The 26,501-nt window shown below is 42.9% G+C and overlaps 1 protein-coding gene and 1 non-coding gene across 2 annotated transcripts; one reads left to right on the top strand and one right to left on the bottom strand.

Annotated features, from left to right (window-relative positions):
* Window positions 1-471: 471 nt before the first annotated feature.
* On the top strand, window positions 472-4,184 carry LOC127323614 (indole-3-glycerol phosphate synthase, chloroplastic). Its single transcript, XM_051351731.2, has 10 exons — window positions 472-821; window positions 959-1,171; window positions 1,999-2,175; window positions 2,262-2,336; window positions 2,420-2,464; window positions 2,558-2,722; window positions 2,824-2,902; window positions 3,057-3,136; window positions 3,595-3,663; window positions 3,875-4,184. Exons 1-10 carry the CDS (start codon window positions 675-677, stop codon window positions 3,956-3,958), a joined length of 1,134 nt encoding a protein of 377 aa, XP_051207691.1. The 5' UTR covers window positions 472-674; the 3' UTR covers window positions 3,959-4,184.
* Window positions 4,185-18,174: 13,990 nt separating this feature from the next.
* Window positions 18,175-18,375, bottom strand: LOC127323617 (U2 spliceosomal RNA). Its single transcript, XR_007865829.1, has one exon. It is a non-coding gene; the product is annotated as a U2 spliceosomal RNA (small nuclear RNA).
* Between the last annotated feature and the right edge of the window lie 8,126 nt (window positions 18,376-26,501).

Genomic DNA, 26,501 nt, shown 5'->3' with positions numbered 1-26,501 from the left:
TACCTTTTTTTGCGAAAATCCATCGATCTATTAAAATTATAACCGTATTACTTAAAAAAAACTGCAATTGAACTTTTGTGAGATAACTAAAACCCGTTAAGAAATCTTAGTACTTCCTCATGTTGAGTAGTTGCTCAGAAATAGGTATCTCTACTATCTCCGATTCATATAGCCAATAAACATGTCTAGATACATTTCGTATGTAGATGAAGTTAAATCAATTAATTCGAATCAAAAGAAGTTCAGTAGATATTTTAGTGTGTAAAAAATAGATTCATTTTTAATCAATTATTTTGAACCGGATGAGCAATAGAATTCTAGCCTTGCATGTAGAAGGACAGTGTGATGCGATTATGCGAACGATGGCCGTGGCGGATCGAGCATGTGACACGACACGAGCGCACGTGATAGGCGTGCTGCTCTTCTTTTCCTTTTTTTTCTTTTCCAGGTTACTTTTACCCCGGCAAAGATTGAGCCTTGCCATCGCCATCAGAGCACCACCGGCGTCCGACCGTTGCTGACCCGCTACTCCTCCCGCCGCCGCCGTCCCGTCCCCGCCGTTCGTCCGTGCTATAAAACCTCACCTGCGACGAACCTCACCCCCGCACATCGCGGACCAACCCCCACCCCACCAACCCCCGCCACGCCACTACGCCACGCCACCTCGCGCGCAAATGGAAGCCCTCCTCAGCTCGCCAAAGCTCAGGGCCTCTCCCTTGTCCCCGGCCGCCGCCGCCGCCCGCTCCCCTCTGCCGTCGCGGGTCCGCGCCCTCGCTCCCGCCGCAGCCGCCCGGCCCCGCCCTCTCCGCTCCGGCCCCAAGGTGCGGCCCGCTCCCCGCTCCTCCGCTCTGCTCCGCTGTGATCCGTTTGATCCCGGTTTCTTGGGACACGAATTCAGAGTTCGGTTTGAGTTCTCAATTCTATACTAAGAGGATCCCCCTCTGCCGCTCCTTTTCAGAGCACCGTTCGAGCGCTGGCGCGGGACGAGATGCTGAACGCGGCGGCGCTGGAGGACGCCAAGGCGGTCAACGACGCCGCGGCCAGACAGGGGATCCGCATCCGCCGGCACTGCCGTCCCACCGCCTCCATGAAGGAGGTCGAGGAGGAGATGGGGGCGCCGCGGAACATCCTCGAGAAGATCATCTGGGACAAGGAGATCGAAGTTGCACAGGTATACTACAATACTACATGCAACCTGCCTGCTATCGGCTATACGATTTACTGTATATAAGCATTGGCTCAACAAGGTCGACCTTGGGTTCTGATTTTTTTGTTGCTTTGTCTTATATTTGGATCTGGTCTTATTTAACTGAACTAAAATGCTGTCCCCTCGAAACAAAAAACAGAATGATATTCATTTCATAATAACTCGAGAAAAAAGTACAGTTGCAATATTATTCAAACACAACGCGACTCAAAAAATATATATCCACTGTCAGATTCCAAGGACTTGATTATATATATATATATATATATATATGCACCCTTATTTGGTGAAGAACCCATACGCTACTACTACGCCATAACACAGATTTTTATAGTGCCTGGTATTCTAAACCCAGTGATTTACTAATCACAGTCTCCTTTCAAACCTCAATGTTAATCTTAGAAAAAATCACCTTCAATAATCGTAGGATCTTCAGCTGCACCTATGATGAAATAAGAGTTTTTTTTTAATGTGCATTAGTGCTTCTGAAGATCATGGCAGATGCCTTAATGTGGATTGATTCGATTGGCTTCACATTAGTGCTTAGCTAGGAAAAAAATTAACTCGTGTACTGATGCAGAAGCAATTCGTATAAGTATGGATACGTACGTCCACGTGATACATGATGTAATTTGACTAATTAAGTTACATGATGGCAGCAGAATATTCAACATTCTGTGTAATTCGACTGTGAAGCACCAAATGGCGCATGCTTGTGCATGTTTCTTATGATGTTAGGGGGTATGGCGCCATTTATATGATGGGTGCTAAACTGCTAATGTCTTCTGCAGGGGCTTGCCAGGCATCCTCTAAAGGAGGTGATTGAGTCTGCAGGGAAGGCCCCTCCTACAAGAGACTTCTATGGCGCTTTGGCCGCGGCCTACAAGCGTAATGGGGTGCCGGCGTTGATTGCTGAGGTCAAGAAGGCATCACCTAGTAGGGGCGTACTCAGGGAGAACTTCGATCCTGTGAGTTTCTGGGCTCCTTCATAACTGCCATGAGCTCTGGTAATTTCAAAGATTAGTTGAATAATTAGCACGAATAAATGTTGCAGGTTGAAATTGCTCGAGCTTATGAAAAGCATGGAGCTGCGTGCTTGAGCATCTTGACTGATGAGAAGTACTTTCAGGTTTGTCGTTTGAAACTGTATATGTATCTGAGGATAGTATATGTTGTATTTAGTGGGTAAGCTAAACATATTTAATTCTACAGGGAAGTTTTGAAAATCTTCAGAAGGTGCGCAAAGCAGAAGTGAAGGTAATGATGGATATACATGTTCTTTATATGTGAAGAGGATTAGTCCAAGTTGCCATTTTTCTCAGCATACCGTTGTATCTGTTGTAAATGCAGTGCCCCCTTCTGTGCAAAGAGTTTGTCATTGATGAATGGCAGATCTATTATGCCCGCTCGATTGGTGCTGATGCAGTTCTGCTAATTGCTGCTGTGTTAACTGATCATGACTTAAAATACTTCCTCAAGATATGCAATGAGTTGGGACTGACAGCTCTTATTGAGGTTTGACATAGGCTTCATTTTTTGTCTCCTTATTGCGGTACTGCATGAATATGATTTGATCTCTATAGTCTGCACAAAACTAAGTTATTGTTTGATTATAGGTTCATGATGAAAGGGAGATGGAGCGTGTGCTGAAGATAGATGGTGTTCAGCTTATTGGCATCAACAACCGCAGCCTTGGTATGAGATTTTTCTGGCACTCACCTTGTTAAGTATGGCGTTCTTATTTTACAAGTTTTGACTCATCGCATTCGCATTGGTCCAGGCCAACAATTTTTACTTATATGGCGATTGAGTCGTTTTCTTATCATGTCAAAAATTATTTATGATGCAGAAACATTTATAGTGGATACTTCAAACACAAAGACATTGCTGGAGAAGCACGGCGATGCCATCAGGGAGAAGGGAATATTGGTAATCTCCCATGCTAATGTGTGATTTTTTCTAGTCTAGAAAAACATTGGTGTTATTCGTTGGAAGGCATGACAGTAAATAACAAACTTATTAGAAAAACTTTATAAGCCATGAAAGCCCGTAAACACCATACTGAACTCATAAACTGGTAGTCTGATTAGAACTGTCTGAATGTATTCGAAAAGGCATCTTTTACAGTAAGAGTAAACAGGGAGAAATTATGCTTCACAACCGAACTCTACACAGTAACTTTTAGGTGTTATAAACTTTATATTATCTGGAATTCTATCAAGGTTACGATGCTGAATGCTACACGCACCTCAAAGTCGGTCGCTGCTTCCTTTGTTGGACTTGATTGCAAGTTTCATGAATCCGCAAGGACCATTTGATACTATGACCACAGATGCTTGTCATTAAATTTTTGCTGATTTGTTTCCCCAATCTTTATGTATTTTCAGGTTGTTGGTGAATCAGGGCTGTTCAACCCAGATGATGTTGCTTATGTGCAGAATGCTGGCGTCTCCGCTGTAAGTTCATCTGATTGCTCGTGGATTGATAAAATCTTTACCTTGTGATTTAAAAAATGCACTTTCCCCTCTGGATGTACATCAGTTTTGGCCCGGAAAAATATATGCTACTTGCTAGAAGCTATCAAGCAGCCATGACTTTCTTTGCCCGTCTAAATATTTTAATTATTCGACTTCCTGGATGAATAATGTTCTCTTGTTGATGATGTAGGTTTTGGTAGGAGAATCCTTGGTGAAACAAGAAGACCCTGGACGAGCCATTGCTGGGCTCTTTGGGAAAGAACTGTTGCATTGAGACAACTAGATCAGGCTTGTTGGTAGTAGACTAGTAGTAGCTGCCAAGTACAGCGTGAGGAAGTAACTTTCTCTTGGTTTCTCTTGGATGAGCAAAAAAATCTCTTATTTTATTTGGGATGGGTAATAAAATGTATGATCATTTTTTGGCGAGGAATAAACATATGATCTGCTGGTTGTGTATCAAGTACAAAGAAATATCAGGTGGTTGACTGGTTGGGTTTTTACCTTTTGAGCAAACAGCGGATGTGGTTGTGTTGTCGCGCCATGGCACCACCTATCTCGGTGAACGAAAATGTTTTCTCTAGTTTGGTTGGGGCGTGCCAAGCCAGAGCTGTAGTTCACTGGTAAAGGCACGGTTCTTTTGAGAGTTACTTTCTGTCTTTCGGCACAAAGGAGTCCAGTTTTGAACAACCCGTGGGGTCAATCTACAGCGATAGCTTGAGTCCCTTATCTGCAACAAATGCTGCTCTTCTTCCTGTTATTTTTTAACCTTCAGAACTTGATTTCACTCCACTCTCACTTTCATATCAGGAACGAGCGAGGAACATCATGATGAACTTGAACTTAGGATCATGTCATCAGCAAACTCACTCGTTCAAAAAACAGGAAGAGCAGCATGTTGCCTTTCAATTCACCCAGGCTAGCTTGCTACCTTGTTCACCCCACCAGGTGTCACACTAGCGCACTTTTGCTGGTTAAAGATTATTTTTTAACTTATCTTGTAACCATAAGTTGTGCGCTAATGGTAAGCTTGTTATGTTACGGCCTACTACAAACAGGACAAATTCCTATATTTTCTTCTGTCTCTGAAAAGGACCATGACAGTCGACCAACTAGCATACGGAGTACAACAATCCTTCGAACAAATTAGATTAATAGAGTAGTTCCTCCAGGACAAGAGCCAACTAAACCCAGTCAAAGTTGACAGAAACATGGACAAACGGAGTCTTACATAACATATGCCACAAGATGAGCGCTGACAGATTAGACATAAACACAACTGGTAGTTTCGCCACTGCGCAATTACGGGGGAATAGGGCATGATGACCGCTCAAGTTACTTCTCAGGTACGCGGCGGCGGGAGTCAGCATATAACACGAGCTCTAATGCAGCAAAAGTACCAAACCACAACTTCGCACTCCAAGCTATCTCCTGCCAAAGCGTTAGTACCTTGTCCCTGTTCAAACTTCAGAAAAACAAGCAGGCAAAACCGTGTGTGCTTAGTACGTGGACTTAAAAACAGGTAACATAAACTGATCAGAGGAGTGTTTGGGAAAGACAACACACCTTACCTCAGACTTTTCAAAGTTTCATCAATCTCTTTCCCTACCAAGTCTGCCTGACGTCTGATCTCCTCTTCACTAGCTGATTCCAAATAGATTCCTATGCTGTGCTGCCCGCTCTGAAATAGCTAAAGCATAAGAATCTGATATGGCAATGCTAAGTGCAAACTTGCTATTGAAAATAAATGATACATCAAGATCCTAGAAGCATTGGCTTCGTATTACGGGGATAATTACCCCCACTGGTGTTAGAATGATCCATGTAAGTCTACTTCTCCAACCATCATGCCAAAGTCATCATCCCATAGTCGCATGGTATCCAAGTAAGTCACTTGTACTTCCCCATCATATACAATTTCAATAACCTAATTTTCAACATCTAGTCTCAGTAAGCCCAATATGCGATTTATTTAAAAAATCAACCACTCCTTGTATATGCAGGTAAGCCTGCGCATTCAAGCGGGAAGCAACAAAAATCATCCTTCTAAAAGAACAGAGATATAAATGTGCACATGAATGCTATGAATGTACAACAACTGAGTATCATCACTCCGCACTTATGAAAACTAAACACACATACGTTTCTTTCTTCTGCATCTACATAACGTATACTATTTTGTGAATTGCTCTGCAGCATAAAAAAACAGAGCAGAAAGAGGAATAAAGTTATTTTCTACTTCCTTTGGTAAGTTACCATGGCTGAACTTGCAAATCAAGCAAGTCACTAAGGGTTATACTTCAAAGAAGCAAACGGCGATGGTTACGAGAAGCATTGGCCACGAATCACAGCCACAACTCCCACTCGCCCCTGGTGTGAGTAAGAATTCAGTTCTGCTAGGAAGAAACCAAGCAACCTACCATCTCCCACCTACATACTGAAGTCATCACTGTTAGAGATAGAGTTCAGTTATGTTTAAACACGGAACATAGAGTCCGGGTTTCTCTCCCTTACCTCGTTGTAATCTCCCTGTAATCTTCTATATAAGGAAACGAATCATGAGGGCTCGGATCATCCGAGTAGATCCAAATACTACCTGATCATACGTTTTTACATGGTATCAGGCCGGCTCTTCCGCCGACAAAACTGATCGCCGAAACCTCTTTCCCCATCGCCGCCACCTTCCAATCTAGGCCATGGCGTCCTCTTCTGCGGTGCCGATCAACCTTGGCCAGCCTCCGTCCGACAAATTGACGCGGGCAAATTACACAGGGTGGCGTGCCCAGGTTCTCCCTCCGATCCGCGGCGCGCGCTTGTTTGGCCTGCTTGATGGCACCGACGCCGCCCCGCCAGAGAAGATTGAGGTGCAACCTGCTGACAAAGACAAAGATCAAACCCCGACTACTGCGCCGAACCCAGCCTACGACTCGTGGATCTCCCGCGACCAGATCGTTTTGGGCTATCTCCTTCAGTCGATCGGACCCGAGGTCCTTCCTCATGTCCAACGCATCGAGACTGCTGCCGGCGTCTGGCACGCAGTTGAGGAGATGTTCGCCTCGCAATGCCAGACCAAGGTCACGAACCTGCGAATTCAACTGGCAAATACAAAGAAGCTGCAGATGTCTACTTCTGCCTATCTCACAAAGATGCAAAGTATTGTTGATGAACTTGCTGCGGCTGGCGAGATGATTCCGGTGCGGGAGCATGTCTCCTTCATCCTTGCTGGCCTTGGCTCGCCCTACAACGCCCTCGTCGCCGCTCTCGGTGTTGTGCCGACGCCTCCTACCCTGGCTTCTCTCTACGCCCAGCTTCATGCGTACGATCATCGCCAGGAGATTCTGGGAGGCAGCCCTGCGATGGACTTTGAAACATCTGCTAATAGCACCCAGCGCCAAGGCCGTGGACGCCCGTATGACCGTGCACGCGGTGACCGCGGTCACCGCGGTGATCGCGGCGACTATACTGATCGGCGTGACACCCGCCGTGACGATCGACGTGACGACCGCCCGCCTCGCCAAGGACGTGGCGGAGGGCGCGCCTGGCTGGTGGGGGCCGTGGCCGTGGACGTGGCCGGCGTCGCACGACGCCCTGGGTCGACGTAACTGCCGGATCTGCGGCAAGGAGGGCCACCCGGCTCGAGATTGTTGGTGGCGCTTCCGGGAGGATGACGATGACTACGATGACAAGGAGGCCCACGTTGCCTCATATGGTGTTGACACCAATTGGTACCGGGACAGCGGTGCTACGCATCACATCACCGGGGAGCCGAACAACATGATCGTCCGTGACAAGTACCGCGGCAACGACAGTGGTCAACACGAGGAGGTCATGGTATGATTATTTCACATGTTGGTCATTCTCTTGTTCGTACCCCGCACACAATTTTCATCTTAGTGATGTTCTTCATGTTCCACATGCATCTAAAAATCTTCTCTCTGTACACAAATTCACATATGACAATCGTGTTTTCATAGAGTTTCATCCATTCTTCTTTTTGATCAAGGACCAGGTCACGAGGAGAGTACTTCATAGAGGGAGATGCGTTGGGGGCTTTATCCACTCATATCTTCATTGGTATCTTCATCACAAGCCTCCCAAGCATGCATGTGTTGCCGCCAAGCCCTCTCAAGCAAGGTGGCATAGTCGTCTAGGTCATCCGTCTTCGATTATTGTTAGACAAATCATTAGCAAAAATAAACTTCTCTCATTAAGAGATTCTAGCCTAGAGTCGGTGTGTGATTCATGTCAACGAGCCAAAAGTCATCGCCTTCCATACCACTGTATCCACTAGTGTTTCCACCGCCCTCTTCGATTGATTTATTCGATGTATGGGGTCCCTGCTCCTACTTACGTAAGTCGTCATGATTACTATGTAAGCTTTATTGATGACTATAGCAAGTTTACTTGGATCTATTTGCTCAAACGAAAGTCGATGCTTATTCTCGCCTTTATTAATTTCCAAAAACTTGTTGAGCGCAAACTTGATGCTAAGATTCTTCTTGTTCGATCAGATTGGGGAGGTGAGTATGAGAAATTAAACTCACTTTTCCGATCCACGGGGTATATCTCATCATGTGTCCTGTCCCCATGCCCACCAACAAAATGGGGCCGAAGAAAACATCGACACATTGTAGAAGTTGGTCTAGCTCTTCTTGCTCATGCTCACATGCCCTTAAAATTTTGGGATGAGGCCTTCCTAACTGCCACCTACCTCATCAATATGCTTCCTAGCAAAGTTATTAATAATGATACTCCTGTGCATCGTCTCTTAGGAACCAAACCATCATACGATTCTCTTCGTGTGTTTGGTTGTGCATGCCGGCCAAACCTTCGCCCATACAATAAACGCAAACTTGCATTTCGTTCCACTCAATGCGTCTTTCTGGGGTATAGTCCTCGCCACAAAGGGGTTAAATGTCTTGAAGTATCCACTGGCCGTGTCTATATTTCGCGAGATGTTGTCTTTGATGAAGATGTTTTTCCCTTCAAAAATCTGCATCCTAACGCTGGAGCTTTGCTTCGCAAAGAAATTCTATTGCTTGATCCATCTCTTCATACCTTTGTGTCAGGGGACGACCAAGATAGTGATCAACATGCTGATGATATTCCTGCTTCTAACCCCTGCTTGTGAGTACTCCTTTTGTTGTTCGAGGCTCCTCCGGCTCATGAGCAACTCGCCGAACAAAATCGCGCCGAAAATGGTGCTCAAATCAGCCTAAACGGCTCACATGAAATCATGGAGGAAGAAGACAAGAAGATCGGGCACGAGGTGGATTCTCTGCCTATATCCACCTCGGGATCGCTGGGATCCTCCTCGGGATCAGCTCGATCCTCCTCGGATCGCGCGGCCAACCGCGCGCGGTCTACCCGCCCACCTGGCGCGCTGACGCCACCTGCTGCGGCAGCACATGCGCCCGCCCGTCGCTGGCGCGCGACCGGATCGTCTGCGCCCTCTCCCGGCCACACAACGCCATCTGCTGCGACCACACTGCGCCCACGGGATCGTCTACGCCAAGTTCGTCCGGATCTGGCGATGAAGGCTCACGGATCCGCCGTGTCTGGTCACTCTGTGCCCCGGCTTTGTGCCTCCTTCGCCTCTGTTACGCGTGCTTCCCGCGGCATTCGCAAACCAAACGTACACGAGATGGTACCGTCCGATGGGGCCTTTCTGCAAAGATTCGATGAACCGACAAGTCCGCAACTAGCCCCGCAAGATACCAATTGGAAAAGCTGCTATGGATGAGGAGATTGGTGCTCTTGCCAAAAATAAAACACGGCATCTTGTTCCCGCACATAGAGGTAACAATATTGTTGATTGCCGCCGGATATATAAAATCAAGAGAAAAGGCTGATGGTTACTGTTGATCGCTACAAAGCACGTCTTGTAGCTAAAGGGTTCAAACAAGCGCTATGGTATTGATTATGAAGATACATTCGATCCGAGTGGTGAAGATAGCAACTGTTCGTCTTGTTTTGGCTATCTCGGTTTCCGGGGGATGGAGTTTGCGATATTAGATGTCAAGAACGCGTTTCTTCATGGTGTTCGGAAGAGGAAGTCTATATGCGACGACCACTGGCTATGAAGATCCAAGGTACAAAAATTATGTGTGTAAATTGGACAAGGCACTTTATGGGTTGAAACAGGCTCCTCGTGCATGGTACTCTCGCTTGAGCTCTCAGTTGGTCAAATATGGGTTTGTTGCTTCCAAGTCAGACACCTCCTTGTTCATATATCGCCACAACAATGTTACCATGTTCATGCTTATATATGTTGATGATATTATAGTGGCTAGTTCGTCTCGGATCGCCACCGATGCCTTGCTTAAGGTTCTTGGTAAAGCATTTGCTCTCAAAGATCTTGGTGACCTTCATTATTTCTTGGGCCTTGAAGTGCACAAAGTACATGATGGCATTGTTCTTAATCAAGCCAAGTATGCTCAGGATATTCTGGCCCGTGTTGGCATGACTCATTGTTCTGGTTCGCCTACGCCTCTCTCGTCTTCTGAGAAGATCACTGCACGGGAGGGAGACATGTTAGGTCCTGAAGACAGTACTAAATATAGGAGTATGGTCGGTGCATTGCAGTATCTTACTCTCACAAGACCCGACATTTGTTATGCAGTCAACAAAGTGTGTCAGTATTTGCATGCTCCTACTACTGTTCATTGGACGGCTGCAAAACGGATTTTGAGATATGTGAAGCATACTATGAGTTTTGGCTTAACCTTTCTCCGGTCACACTCAACACTACTAAGCGCCTTTTCGATCTTGTTGGGCTGGTTGTGTAGATGATCGTCGGTCAAGCGGGTGGTTTCTTTGTGTTCTTTGGACCAAATCTTATTTCTGGAGTGCCAAGAAACAAGCCACGGTTTCCGTGTCAAGCAAGAAGCGAGTATAAGTCAGTAGCAAATGCTACAACTGAAGTTATTTGGATGCAGTCGTTACTTCGCGAGCTTGGAGTCAAGTTGAAGCAACCACCATGTTTGTGGTGTGATAACTTAGGAGCAACATATTTGTCAGCAAATCTAGTCTTCCATGCCAGGGCCAAACATATTGAGATAGATTTTCATTTCGTCAGAGAACGAGTTTTGAAGAAGCAATTGGAGATTCGTTTCATTCCTTCCAAAGATCAAGTTGCTGATGGTTTTACAAAGCCACTACCTGTAAGGAACTTTGAGGAGTTTAGATTTAATCTCAACTTAAGGAAGTTGTGATTAAGGGAGGGTGTTAGAGATAGAGTTCAGTTATGTTTAAACACGGAACATAGAGTCCGGGTTTCTCTCCCTTACCTCGTTGTAATCTCCCTGTAATCTTCTATATAAGGAAACGAATCATGAGGGCTCGGATCATCCGAGTAGATCCAAATACTACCTGATCATACGTTTTTACAATCACTCCGTAGTAGCAAAAAATAGAAGTGACTGTTTGTTCCATCAAATACAATTTCATTATCTAAAACCAAAATATATAGCCCCCTAAAGCCCAATATGTGATTTCATAATCTACCAATTCAGTTGACAATATATGCTTTGTTAACTATCCAGGGTACGTATATAAACAAGATGTGTTAGTGTATTCATGTTTCAGTTTCACTAACAATGGTATGAGCAATTGGGCCATTCTCCCAGTAAATGCAGATAAGTCTGGGTATTCAACACAGGCCGGGCAAAAACAATTGAAGTCATACGTTCATTCTAGAGGGTGTGAGGTCATCATAGGAGGAAACCTAGTATTAGCGAACTAACCAGATGTGCAAGTGCATACGAATGCCATATGTGTACACCAAAGATCATCACTTTGCCCTTAAGAAAACTAAACACACTGGGCTCCCCGTCTGATGGGTCTACATGACTTTTAGGATCACTTCATAAGCTTCTCTTCCCTCACCGCCGACACCTCACCGCCGACGATCTGCAGCAGGATCACTTCATAAGTATTGATTCTCACATGGAAATCATCAAGATTTTGAGGATTGAGTAGAAGAACAGAGAGTGGGGTGAAAGGGGAATTTTCTGGATCTTGCCCGATCCATCTCTCATCTCTTCCATATATAATTTGTACATTTTACATTAAAAACCTTTAACAACTATTTTATTCCAACCCACACCAACACTCCCCCTCAAGATGGGGCGAACACATCAAATAGACCCATCTTGTTACAGAAGATAGAGAACAATTTATCCGGCAGACCTTTTGTTAGAACATCTGCTATCTGATTTGCTGAAGTCACATATGGCATACAAACTACCCCTCTATCCAATTTTTCCTTGATAAAATGGCGATCAACTTCAACATGTTTAGTACGATCGTGTTGTACTGGATTATTTGCAATATCAATTGCTGCTTTGTTATCGCAGTAAAGCATCAAAGGCTTACTCTGACACAACCTCAATTCCGATAGCAGAATATGCAACCATAATAGCTCGCATAGACCATGTGCCATGGATCTGAACTCAGCCTCGGCAGTTGATCTAGCTACCACATTTTGTTTTTTACTTCGCCAAGAGACTAAGTTTCCCCCAACAAATACACAATAGCCAGAAGTGGATCGCCGATCATCTAGAGAACCAGCCCAATCCGCATCTGTATAGCATTCAATTTGTAAATTACCTTGCTTCATATAGAGAAGACCTTTTCCCGGGCACCCTTTAAGGTACCGTAGGATTCTATTAACAGCATCCATATGAGCCGTTCTCGGATTATGCATGAATTGACTCACAACGCTCACAACAAATGCAATATCAGGACGAGTGTGGGAAAGATAAATTAACTTTCCCACAAGTCTTTGGTAGCGTTCTCTATTAACCGGATTCCCCACATCACTACTTAATCTGTGATTTTGTTCAATGGGAGTAGCTGCTGGTTTTGTACCATAGCTGCCACTTTCGTTGTGCAAGTATAAGATATTCTTTCTTTGTGTTAAAAATATACCTTTTGGACCACGCAAGACTTCTATGCCAAGGAAGTACCTCAAGTGTCCCAGATCCTTCACTTCAAACTCTTGCGCGAGATGATGCTTCAATCCAGAAATTTCTTTGTTATCATTGCCTGTAATCACAATATCATCAACGTAGACTATCAAAATTGCAACCTTTTTATTAGCATGTTTATAGAATAATGTATGGTCCGCGTTGCTCTGTCGATAGCCTCTTTTACGCATAGCTTATGCGAAACGATCAAACCACGCCCTCGGTGATTGTTTCAACCCATACAAGGAACGATGTAGGCGTAGTACTTTTCTGTATTATGGTGGACTCAAAGCCGGAGTGGGATTTGCATATAGACCTCTTCGTGAAGGTCACCATGAAGAAATGCATTTTTTACGTCCATCCGGTAGATGCTCCAATCAAAATTAATCGCACAAGATATGAGAGTCCTCACGAGTTCATCTTTGCCACAGTGCAAAGGTTTCCTCATAGTCTATACCATACGTACGTGTGTACCCTTTGGCTACAAGGCGTGCTTTGTATCTGTCTACCGTACCCTCGGTGTATGTTTAATAGTAAACACCCATTTGCATCCTACCTACGCTTACCTGGCGGTAGATCCACAAGCTCCCAAGTTTTATTTTTCTCCAATGCTCTCACCTCATCCAACATTGCTTCCTTCCATTTTGGGTCTTCTAAGGCTACTTTCCAGTCATTTGGTATGTAAATAGGATCTAGAGAAGCAATAAAAGTTTGGAGAGATGGACTACAATATTCATAGGAGATATAATTGGCTATATCATATTTGTAGTCTTTAAGATATCCTGGTGTGTTTCGAGTTCTAGATGATTTTCGCAAGGCAATAGGTAAACTATCTACAGAGGTAGAAAGTTGATTATCACTGGGCCCAGAAGTGCTAGTAGGAGCTACAGAGTTAGAAGGGATAGTATCTTGGTACACAGGTCCTCATGCATTTCGGATTCCTCACCATGAGATGGAAGCGATAAGTGTCCTGTAGCATCACCCTCATCTCCACAACAAGAGTTATCATCTCTAACACCATCATTTTCCTCCCCCTGATTTTGAGAGTTATTAGTAGACGGGGAATTAGCTGAAGTGGGAGCAAGAACAAGGACAGGACCTTCACTCCCCCTTTCTTGCTGCTCATCAAGTGGAGACAAGGAAATACCAGACCCAACATTTGACCCATAATACGGTTCATTTTCACGGAAAGTTACATCCATGCTCACAAAAAAACGATGCTCCGAAGGGCACCAACACCTATAGCCCTTTTTTGAGGGAGAATAACCCATAAACACGCATTTAAGAGCACGCGGATCTAATTTTCCAACCGAATTTCTATAATCATGCACAAAACAAACACTCCCAAAGATCTTCGGAGGAACCACAAATTCATTAGAATTCAAAAGACACTCGGCAGGAGTTTTGTAGTCCAGAACACGAAGAGGCATGCGATTTATCAAGTAAGTGGCGATCTTAATCGCCTCACCCCAAAGGAATTTGGGAACATTCATTGTAAACATCAATGAACGTGCAACTTCAAGCAAATGTCTGTTTTTACGTTCAGCAACACCATTTTGCTCTGGTGTATTAACACATGACGTTTGATGTTCAATACCATTCGAAACAAGAAATGATTCAAACTCGTGATTAACATATTCAGTACCGTTGTCTGTTCGTAAAATTTTAACAGTAGCTGCATGCTGATTTTTAATAAGGGCACACAAGTCTTTGAAAACAGACAACACATCGCTCTTATGCTTCAAAAGATAAAGCCAAGTGTATCGACTAAAGCAATCAATAAAGGTCACAAACCAGCGATGTCCAGAAACTGAGTGAACCTCACAAGGTCCCCAAACATCAGAGTGAATTCTTTCAAATGGTTTTTTACTTCTAAGGCCAATACTAGGATAGGACCCCCTAGTATGTTTAGCTAGTTCACAAGCATCACATACCAAATCCTCTTTAGGACATAACTTAAATAAAGCGGGATAAACACGGGATAAAATAGCAAAAGAAGGATGTCCAAGCCTGCGGTGTTGCAGCAATAACTCTTGACAGGAAGGCAAACATGATGCAAGAGCCACTTCATCACTTCCATCATCAAGATGATAAAGTCCTTCATGCTCGGTCCCAGTCCCCAAGATTTTCCCAGTCCCTAGCTCCTGAAAAGCACAAGAAGTAGGATCAAACCAACTTCTACAGTTGCGAGATTTATTAAGAGAACTAACGGATAACAGGTTAACCGGTAACTTGGGTACATGTAGAACATGAGATAAAGACAATGACTTGGTGCACTGGATGGATCCACACCCCGCAATAGGTACCATGGATCCATCTGCTACACGGACTTTGTCTTTACCTGAACAAGGTGTATAAGAGATAAACAGGTCTGAAGCCCCTGTCATATGGTTTGTGGCTCCGGTATCAATAATCCAAGGTTTTGATTTGGTGGTGGTGTTGGCTTGATAAAGTTTCATACCTTGATGAGAAGTCGAAATGAGACCGGAATCAACCTTAGAGTTGCCCTGTGAGGAAGCTGAGCTTTCTGAGAGTTTAAGCTTGGAGTTGAACTCCTCAAGAGCTCGTACATCTACCACTGGTGGCTCCCGCAGATGCGATGTGGTTAGCTTGCCTTCTATTCACACTTTGAACTCCCCCTGGCGAGTTTTTCCTTTTTCCCACCAAGAGGGGTATCCATGCGGCTCAAAACATACATCCTTTGTGTGTCCATTTCTTTTACGGTGATCACAAAAGAACTTGCTTTTTTCTATCTTGCCAAAGGGCACAGAGTACGGCGGTATTGCATAGATAAAGCCGCACGATCATCTCCACATTTCGAGATCATCCTCCTTAGGTTGACCCAACCGAAGTTTCTTCCTCAAGTATACTAGAAATGATATTATCGAGACTAGGCCATTCCGGTTCGAAAATATGAGTTGTCGCCGAAGGTTAAGCTCCTGGTTTAGTCCATCTAGAAATAGCTTGCCCACTATTGTCTCAAACCATTTTTGATGAATGGCTAAGTCCTTCTTGTCAACTGGTTGTAAAGGCAGATAGTAGTGCAGGTCCCTGTATAGCCGTTTCAATTCACCGACATATTCTGTTACAGACTTTGTACCTTGATTTAGATGAGTTAACTCCTCCATGATGCGGGTTGCCTGCATTTTGTTTGACTTCCCAGCGAATTGCTTCTCCAAGGCGGTCCACACCTCAGATACTCTTGACATTATTTCGACTTGCTGTCGCACTATTGGTTCCATGCTTCCCAATAGCCAAACTAGAACTCTATCATTGATCATTTTTGGGTGAGTATCACCGCTTTTCTGCTCCTCTTCATCATCAAGTAGGTTCTCATAACCATGGGAACTCAGTATCAGTCGAGCATGGCGTGCCCAACTGACATAATTACTTGGACCTGACAACTTCACTGGATTTGGTTCCAGAGCATACCTGACTGTCTCTGGTACTGCTTTAAGCTGTTGTTGTTCAAGCAATTTACTGAAAATTTCATACATCTTATCTATGCTTGAATCCCCTGACTTGTCCTTAGATTGTTCTGCCATTTTTCAATGCAAAGAACACACGCCAAGAAAGTTGGGCAAGTGCTGGATTACTGCAGCACACTACTCTAAATCAACTTGGATTCTTCTTTGTTTGTAGTGGATACCTCACAGCATGAGAATGGCAGCCAAAAACAGAACTTGAAAATAAGCTAGCTGTTTGCGTGTGAAGTACCAGGGAGATGGACGGTGGACTTGGGAAGAAATTGATCTCGTTGCCACCACTTGATCTTGCTCCGGCGGACTGCAGCAGGGATCAAGAGAGGGACTAGGAGATACTGCACCACCACGCACGACCTCAAACTCCAGACTCCAGACTCCAGCGACACAGCACCTTGTCGGCGGCCAATCTTTGCTCAAGATTGCGGGGAGAACACTCAGGAACTGTCCCGCTCTGATACCATATTGATTCTCACATGGAAATCATCAAGATTTTGAGGATTGAGTAGAAGAACAGAGAGTGGGGTGAAAGGGGAATTTTCTGGATCTTGCCCGATCCATCTCTCATCTCTTCCATATATAATTTGTACATTTTACATTAAAAACCTTTAACAACTATTTTATTCCAACCCACACCAACAATAAGCTTCTCTTCCCTATCCAAGGAGCAGATCGTCGGCTTCTCCTCACCGTCGGTGATCTGCATCAGCAGCACCTCACCGGCTTCTCCTTGTCGGCATCCTAGTAGCAGGACACCTCGTTGGCTCTACTAGAGAACCTCGACGGCTACTGGTAGCAAGGCACCGCCGATTCCAGCAGCAGACCTAGCCGACGATGTGCGGCTAACCTCGCCGGTTCCCAGCAACATGGCACTTGGATGGCTCCCAGCACTTGGATGGCTCCCAGCACAATACCTTGCCGGCATGGTACTCATGAACCTGAACTTTACTCCACCCGAAAAAGAACAAGAAGAAATAATTATTCCTGAAGTTGATCAAAATAAAGGTATAATCATAGTACATCTTTCTTGATGTCATACAGATAATTAAATACTTCAGACTAGTTTAGTTTTAGCTTTCTTAAATGGCTTATATTTTGGAACAGCCGGACCAGCCAGCCCACGCTGTGACAAAAAAAAAATTAGGTGGAGCCTTTGCGTGGAAATGATCGTTCCGCGCAGTCGAACTTTTAGGAGGAAACTGACTACATATAAGATGATAATTTGCAATATCCACTCTAATATTTTTCTTGCTATAATATTCGTGCTCTACTTGGAAGATTTAGCTCCATAGTTACATACTACCTCCGTCCCAAAATAGAAGGTTTATAATTTTTTTTAAAATTAAACTAAGTAAAGTGTGATAATTTTTTTTAGAAAAATATATCGACAAATATGATATTTTGTAGGTATCATATGTAAATATATTTCATTATCTATCTAATAATATTAAATTTATATTTTAAATGTTAATGATTTTTGGTAAAAAAAAATAGTCAAACTTAACATAGTTTGACTTTCTGAAATTTATATAAGGCTTAAGCTTTGGGATGGAGGTGATACTTTAATGAAAATTTTTTGCTACATGATAGTGTTATTTTATGTGTTTGCCAAATCACATAGTCTGATTGTGTCTTTGCTAGATACCATTACAAATATGTGACACATTGCTAGAACATACCACCTAGGTAAAAATAGAACCATTTTTAGCTAGGTGGCGTGTTCTGTCAAATGCGCTACAGAATTATAATAATACCTAGCAAAGATATAATCAAACAGTGTGTTTCAGCAAATACTAATAAATAACGATGGTATGTAGCAAATTTTCCCTACTTTAAAAGACTTCATGCAACATACTTCCTCGATGAGACGGCTAGAAATAGTTGCTCCCAAACTACTACGTGAATGCGTGATGAGCAATAAATATGTGACCTTTCTTATGCAGGAAACAAAACACATGACGATGAGATTTCTTGGCGAGACTAAACACAAGATTGATGTTATGCACATCTGGCCATCAACTGATTTTTTCCATTAGTTTTGGTTGGGGTGCGCCCACCGTTGCTGCAGTGCAAACGCAACGGCGACGCTCAGGACCTCCAGCAGCAAGCTACTGTGTTGCGGGCCCTCCCCAAAATAAATCATTTAATACCATGTTGGCCCAAGAGCCAACATATATACCAGATATTAAATTTTAAACCAGATATGCTACACTTGCCGCCAGGGAGACCCCTGACGGAAGTGTAGGATCCGGTTGGTATGATTTCTACGGTGCCCGTGCGACCCAATTTATTCGTCCGTGAACCGCCTCCGTTACATATCGCGAGCGATGTGGGACTATTTGTGCGACATGTCCTAGCCAGGACCAGCGATGTAGGCAAGGTAGAAAACCTGGCCCTCGGGCCTCATACAAGCCCATCCAACAAGGTAGCGGCCCACGGGCGTGGATGGCCGGCTTTGTTCAAAGGGAAAGAGGACTAATGTGCACCAATTCCGGCCGTATGTCCGAAAGGATCTCAGAGTAACCTCTGCTCACAAACTTAAAACTGAGATTCAAATGGTGGAATCTGTTTCCAGGAATCTGTGTGAGATTAGCAGCTTCACGTGCCAACGACTCCTTACTGTAAACAAGCAGCTACCTGTTTGCCTCGGTTTTGTTTACACCAAAAAAAAAGTGCACCTGCACAAGGCACCGAAATTTAGGGCCCCTCATCTCTATGCTTTGTTACACTGTGCTAAGATACGATTAGTAGGTTCCCCTCGAGAAATATTTTTTTTTGCCAACCTTTATGTATTATAATCTCAACTACCGGCACGCAAAATGATTACCGAGACTGGTTCAATACAATTTCACTTAAGTATCTCATAATTGTTATTTCTTGTAAACTCTACTCGTATATTAATACAAACATAATGGTCAAAATTGTATGTTGGAAAATGTGTCCATATCTAAAGTACGTATCACTTTGATTGATTATTGCATTCACACAACTAAGACTTTCGAGGTTGCCAAGATTGAGATAATATTACGCAATCATGCCGCAAATATTTAACATGTTAGAATAGCACAATAAAATGATGTTTGGAAAACCCAAATGCTAGAAAGTACTCGGATGCTGTTTGTCTGTTCTAGCACTCGTTTCCTGACCATCCGATGGAGTCGCTCCGCGCGCGTCGCGTTCACCTTTCCCAATTCATTTCTCAAATCGTGTTAGGGTTTCACGGAGAAATCGAAATCGGTGAGGCGAGCGATGCGTCGAGCTCGTCGCCGGATAGTGAGATGCGCGCGGGAGTGCGCCGTGCTCGACGCCGGAGTGAGCCGCTCGCGAGGGCGGGAGCACGACGACGGAGGGGCGCCCGGCTCGCGAGGGTGGGTTCTCGGCGGCGGGGAGCAACCCGAGGTCCGTCGCCGCCTGCGACCTGCCCCCGCATCCTCGACCTCCTTGAACACCGTGTCCACGTCGATCCATGGAGCACCGGGTGTTGGCACTCGCAACAACAGCGGCGAGGAGCCCGACCACCTCCACTTGCACAGGTCGCTCCAGCCGTCCTCCACCCTCTCCGGATCTCCTCACGCCGCTGCTCTGCTGGCGCTGCAGCAGATTTTGGCGTCCCTCGCCAGTCTGTGCTATAGACACCGCCGTCACACCGGAGGGTCGCGCCCCTCGCAAGCACCTGTCCGCCGCCGGAATCAGGTGCGCGTGCCTTCTCCTAACTACTAATTAGCTCGTGAGTCTGAGCTTTCTTGGCTGGTTTAAGGTCCCAAACAGCCAAACCAGACGCAGTTCAGCTAGGAACAGAGATTTTCGTGTCCTCCATCAGTGTTTTATGCAATCCAGTGTCGGAGGTTGTATAGCTGACATCTACTACGGAGTAGCTCCCGCGGGTGATAACCTGGACATCTGGTTTGCTACCAAACATTTTGGATTCTTGGGTTCCTCCAATAGCTAGGAAACTAGCTAGGTGTACCTGTATAGCCTGCACAATCTCATATGTCCTCATAACCTCAAAGATACCGTCGTTTTCTGGTTGCTACCTATCTGGTTGCCACACTAATTAACCACATTTCAATCAGGGTTATCGTGAGTTACTGTGATGTTTTATGCTGTGTAACTGGCACATAGCAAAAATATCCTGATGTGTAAATCTGTCGCGTAGCAAAAGAATCATTAGAACTGGAGCAGGAGGTGTCTTAGTGTTCGCGTACAACAGCCTAATGCAGACATGTGGTGGCCACTAAGCTTGCAAAAAACCAACAGATAAGTTCGGCTGCCGCAAAGTCCTGTAATTTTTTTATGTGGTGTAAGTGGATATTGCCGCACTTCCAGCAAGCTGTCCATTTACATCGACTTGTTCTGATTTTCAGCATCCCTGGAATCAATTAAGTTGTTTTTTTGACAATATGTTTAAATTACTTTTATTGTCTGACTAAGTTGATTTTATCATCCGATTAAGTTGATTTTATCATCTAAACTAAGTTGATTACAAGAGATGGTCCTAGTTGCATATTAAGTTGCTTTTTTGCGAGCATGCTTAAGGTTATCTAATGATTTAACTGGTTTCTTTTTGTCATCTAGATAAGTTTCTTTCCGTCACGTAACCTAATTTTGACTTACAACCAAATGCCCTTCAGTTGTATACCATTTCCTAGTTAAGTTGATTTAATCACCATGCTTAAGTTGTTTCCATCACTTAACCTAAGTTTTACTGTACAAGCAATGTTATTTACTTGTATTCTGATTTAATTAAGTTGCCCTTGTCATGTGACAAAGTTGGTCTCCATCATCTAACCTGATTTTTGACTTACAACCATATGCCATGTATGTTATTCTAATTAAGTTGCTTTAATTAGTATGCTTAAGTTGTTTCGAAAATGAGGTAAGTTGTTTTTTGCACACGATAAGTTGTTCTCTCACACATTTGCTAAGTAATGTTTGTACACGGTAAATTATTGCTTCACACATGTGCTAAGTTGCATACCCATTGCTAAATATATGTACCATCTAATGCTAAGTTGTATATCCCATTTGCGAGCTGGGCGACGTCGATCTCAAAGCGACATCCACTACGATTTCTTGCATGTCCTGTATTTGTTTCTCCACACATGTGCTAAGTTGCATTTTTGTCGATGGTATTTGGTTCACAAATGAGCAAAGTTGTATTTTACACACAATAATTTATTCTTCCACACATTTGCTAAGTTGTGTTTGTAGATAGTAAATTGTTACTTCACATATATACTAAGTTACATACCCATTATCTCTAAGTTGTATACCCCTTGTGCTAAGTTATATACCGGTCACACATGTAGTAAGGTGCATACTTTTTTTTCAAACGGAGGCAAAATCTTTGACTCTTCTATTAAGTTATTATTACTAAGTTCAAAATCACTAGTGCTAAGTTGCATACCATTGTTGTTAAGTTATATACACCATTGGTTCTAAGTTGTGTACCTCATATGTGAAGTTGTCTACCTCTACACGAGAGTGGGAACAACTTAATTCAAGGAGTGGTCGTACCTATAAGTACATGTATTCCCTTCTAAGTTTTTCTACCGTTAGTGATAAGTTGCATATCACAACCTGCCTTCATCTCGCTCGGTTCACTCTTGTCGCTGACATATGTCGAACTAACAAGTCTGCCACATCTCGTCCTCTCCATCGCCCTAGAGCTCCCACGTAAGCACCATCGGTATCAAGGCGATACCCCATTCGGCTTCTTGCAGTTGGCATAGCATCATGTATTTGGGATCTGCCACATTCGTGTTGATCAAGATGGAGTCGTGAACCTCGAAACAACAACTATCAAGAAGACAACAAATTTGTTTCTTTACACATTTGATAGGTTGTATTTTTGTTAGCTGTACTGCGAGTTTCACATATGAGCTAAGTTTTATTTTTTCACACAATAAATTGTTCACTTACACATTTTCTAATTCGTGTTTGTAGGCAGTAAATTGTTACTCCACGAGGCATGTGCTAAGTTGCATACCCACTATTTCTAAGTTGTGTATCCACTACTATTAAGTTGCATAACAATTGTTGTTAAGTTGCATTCGCACTCTTGTTAAGTTGTATACCAACTATGATTAAGTTGCATACATTGTTCAATATAGTTTCACCACGTCTAAGTTGTCTACCACCGCCCCTAAGTTGTGTACTATTTGGTTATGAAGTTGTATTTTCGCTGCTAATAAGTTGTTTGGTTACCATCAATACTAGAAACTATGGTGGGAAATTAGTAGTGCAATGTTGCAAGTCTTTACTATGAAGTTGTTGGCCATTATTGCTAAGTAAGTATCTTAGAAACTAAGTTAGGTATAAAATGTATTAAAAATATAGTGAAAGCAATTATTTGTACGAAGTTGCTTTACTACAACACTAAAGTTTTTTTTTTCCATAGCAAGAGAGTTGCTTTTTAGAAAAAAAAATTATCGGAATATATACATATGGGATCTAGTTTCGAAGATCTCGTCGCGAGAGGCCCAATGGTGAAAGCGGATAACAATTTCAACATACGGTTCAACAGTTATGACTTTTTGAAAGAAATTCACGTAAGAAAATACACGTGTGGTGTGGTGCTTTTGAGTGATTACGGTCTATCCAGAAATTTCCTTTTCTGGACGTGGGTAAATAGCTGCTACAACTTTCCTTTTATGGAGCGAGTGCTAACATATACAAACAGGCATCCGGATGCCTCTAGCCAGATCCTTGGAACTTGTATCAAGGAATTTCACAAGGATGGCTTGTTCCATCTAAAGTCTAGTTGGTAAAGATTTAACATATTTGAATATTTGCCAATTACGAATAAATGGTACAAATTAAGAGCTTGCTTTCACAACATATTTTTGTAGGCATGGCGACTAGTTTCAGTTTTATCCTCGGGCCTCTAATTTTAATTCCACGAAGGTACAATAGTATGATCATCATCCAAAAGCTCACCGCTAGTTAATAAATTATATCCGGTCATAAAATAACTTACATGTGGCACACACGTAATAGTTGAATAACTGCAGATAACTAAATATATAGAGGAAAATGTTTTTAATTCTTTATTCTAGTTTTTCCTCTTGTGGATCATCTCATCCGTTCCGGATTTCGTGCTTCATTCTTTGGGTTGTCACCGACATTGTGCTTGAGTGTGATATTATTCGGGACGGTTTACTCGGGCTTGTAGATGTCATCCGCAAATCCAACCCATAGGCTTAGCAAACTCCCCCCCCCCCCCCCCCCCACCTGGGAGAGGATGACCGTAATGTTAAATTATACTAGTAAATTAGTATACTCTACGCCAAAAGTATTGTTGAATGAAGCCTTAACTGAATGTGAAATTTCATGCCATGCAACAATAGCATATATCAGAAAGAAACAAACCAATCTGATCGTCAACCATGCTTTTATTTAGGATGGTAGTCTCTCTCCGATGGATGTCCTTGAAGCTGTATTACAATACATTTATGTTAACTCGATTACCATGTTTGATTTTATGCTCAAATTTTATTTGACAAGATGACAACAATGCATATGTACACCAGATGAAACCAAGATTCAAGGCGAGCATACAAAATAACAAAACCACGTGTATGTAAAAGTGGAATGTTCCATAATTTTATAAGTACTAACGATGGTAAAGCGATGCTATCACAATACCAAGTGCAGAAGAATTCACCTTTTGTCAATTTATTTTCTTAATCCAACTTGAAGGACATATTCACCCGCGTCTAAATTTAAACTCTAGAAGCTTTCATAATTAAACTTACATGATAATACACTAGAACCACTACTAAGATATCCGCAGAGGCGGATGCTTTAGAGATCTCTATCATGACATTTTTTTTGGATATTAGAACATATACACAAGCGCACATGCATACAAACAAATACATAAGTATACACGACACAACGACATATAAGTTATGCAACTATGAAAATAGTAATTTAAAGAGAACTTTTACTACAACGCATACACTTAAGATTTCTTTTAGGAGATATACATTCTAGCCACATGAAAATAACACTATACGTTCCCAAACATTGGTATCTTGTTAACTATGACACTAAGCATAAAAATTGTACTCATTAGGTCTGATAAAATAAGTTAAAAAGTATAACTGTTTAGTATATAAATGGATTGAGTTCTAGCTGGGGTCAAATAATCATATATAGAACCACCAACCTATGACTAAATATTAACATCATACCTATAGTCTTATAGTGGCAGCTTGTGTGGCGTCACTGGGGAGGTAGACGGGGGTCCCCTGAGAGGTGAGGGGATTGTGGACGGACATGGGAAGGCGTCGCCTGGAGGCGGAGTAGAGTCCCTGGGCATAGAGGGTAGGGCTCTACCACTGGTTGTGTAGGCCCGATCAATGTGCTTGGCCATTGACAAGATTAGTACATGGGTTGAAGTGAAGGGACTCACATTGCCGGTCATTTTCTAAGATAGATTTTTAGTTCTCTATGAACAATTATGTCCTAGAATCAATTATAAATGTTATTGTTTAATTCCAAGTTTACGATGAACTTCAATGTACCTAGATTCGGCTCCACACTGAGTGGACGTAAATATCTACTCATGCTTATTTGCTAGATTGATTGTAAGTCAATTACAAGGGTTTTTCCTCTAGTTCTAGGGTTAGCTCCAAGCAGACTTGACTTGTTCTGCCCTTTAGGCCGAGGGATCAATCAATGTCGCATTTATGCACAATATGCTTGGTGTTTACAAACCTATCCCGAGGACGTTTGGGGTCTGTGTCCCTAGGGGAGCCATCATATATCTACTTGTCAAAATAGGCTACTCAATGAGAACATGAACTTTCGAGTTAACTACACAAAACATAATGTTGGTTAGCACGTTAACTTAATATTCCTACTAAACTTAACTCATATAAGCCTAAAATTTAACCATACTTACAATATGATTTAGGGTCGTGGTCATGAATTTAATTTAACTATAACAAATATTTGACCACGTTGTGTGCATCAATCTGATGCAGAGGCCGGGGTGATTCCCCCTTTTCAGAAAACAAGTATTTGACCATAACCTTATACCATGTTACTTGGGTGTTTTGATCATAGATAGTGGCATCATAATATTGTACTAAAATTTAGCATGTTAACTGTATTAAAAGTAGCTGCTAGTTAAATATACTAAACCAGTGGCACGTTTCCTATATTAAAAATTAGAGGCATGTTAATTATACTAAACAAGTGGAATGAAAACTACACTAAAAGCATGTGTCATGTTAAATATATTGAAATTGGTGGCCAATCAACTACACTAAATCAGTGGCATGCTAACTATAATAAACAAGTGGCATGGCAACTATATAAAAACCAATGGTAAGGAAATCGGTAATCGTTAACTGCTCGGTCGGTTTGGGAGTACCAATTAATCGGAATTTGGACGATTAACTGATTTAATCGGTCGGCTATTAATCGGTGTAACCTACACAAATTAGCACGTAAAAAACAGTTTATATAAGAAAAATCATAGTATATGAGCCTCTATACGTTTGGCCCTACTTCTCTAGAGCCTAAATCCCAAAAAACATGTATGTTTCTCCTCCGTGACCTAATCTTCAAGGTCACGAGCGAATCAGGATCCACTTGTCGAAGCCGCGTTTCTTCCTTCTACTTCTTATCCTCTCACCTCTGAAGTTTATCTTCTCCCACCACCTACCTACACTAAAAGCATGTGTCATGTTAAATATATTGAAATTGGTGGCCAATCAACTACACTAAATCAGTGGCATGCTAACTATAATAAACAAGTGGCATGGCAACTATATAAAAACCAATGGTAAGGAAATCGGTAATCGTTAACTGCTCGGTCGGTTTGGGAGTACCAATTAATCGGAATTCGGACGATTAACTGATTTAATCGGTCGGCTATTAATCGGTGTAACCTACACAAATTAGCACGTAAAAACAGTTTATATAAGAAAAATCATAGTATATGAGCCTCTATACGTTTGGCCCTACTTCTCTAGAGCCTAAATCCCAAAAAACATGTATGTTTCTCCTCCGTGACCTAATCTTCAAGGTCACGAGCGAATCAGGATCCACTTGTCGAAGCCGCGTTTCTTCCTTCTACTTCTTATCCTCTCACCACTGAAGTTTATCTTCTCCCACCACCTACCTAGCTAGGGTATGACCCCTCTTACACCTCAACCACCTAACCTATCAAAGGCCCTCTTGAGCTCCTTCACGAGCTACTCAAGGTGGTCAAGCTCCTGTATCTAGGAAACTGGGAGTAACTGGTCTGGGAGGGCAAGGAACTAGTTGGCGATAGCGGAATTTGAGATGTTGGAGGCTGCAATCAAGCAGGAGCTTTGCAAAACCTACTTTATTGGGGAGGGGTAGCGCATGT

Source organism: Lolium perenne, chromosome 7 (genome assembly GCF_019359855.2).
Source record: "Lolium perenne isolate Kyuss_39 chromosome 7, Kyuss_2.0, whole genome shotgun sequence".
Lineage (NCBI taxonomy): Eukaryota > Viridiplantae > Streptophyta > Magnoliopsida > Poales > Poaceae > Lolium > Lolium perenne.
The sequence above is the reverse complement of the archived record's forward strand: the minus strand, read 5'-3'. Positions and strand labels throughout refer to the sequence as shown.

Coding starts and splice junctions, on each gene's coding strand:
- LOC127323614 (XM_051351731.2), top strand. CDS start 675: ATGGAAGCCCTCCTCAGCTCGCCAAAGCTCAGGGCCTCTCCCTTGTCC. Junction 1,172..1,998: donor AGGAGATCGAAGTTGCACAG/GTATACTACAAT, acceptor TGTCTTCTGCAG/GGGCTTGCCAGGCATCCTCT. Junction 3,137..3,594: donor TCAGGGAGAAGGGAATATTG/GTAATCTCCCAT, acceptor ATGTATTTTCAG/GTTGTTGGTGAATCAGGGCT.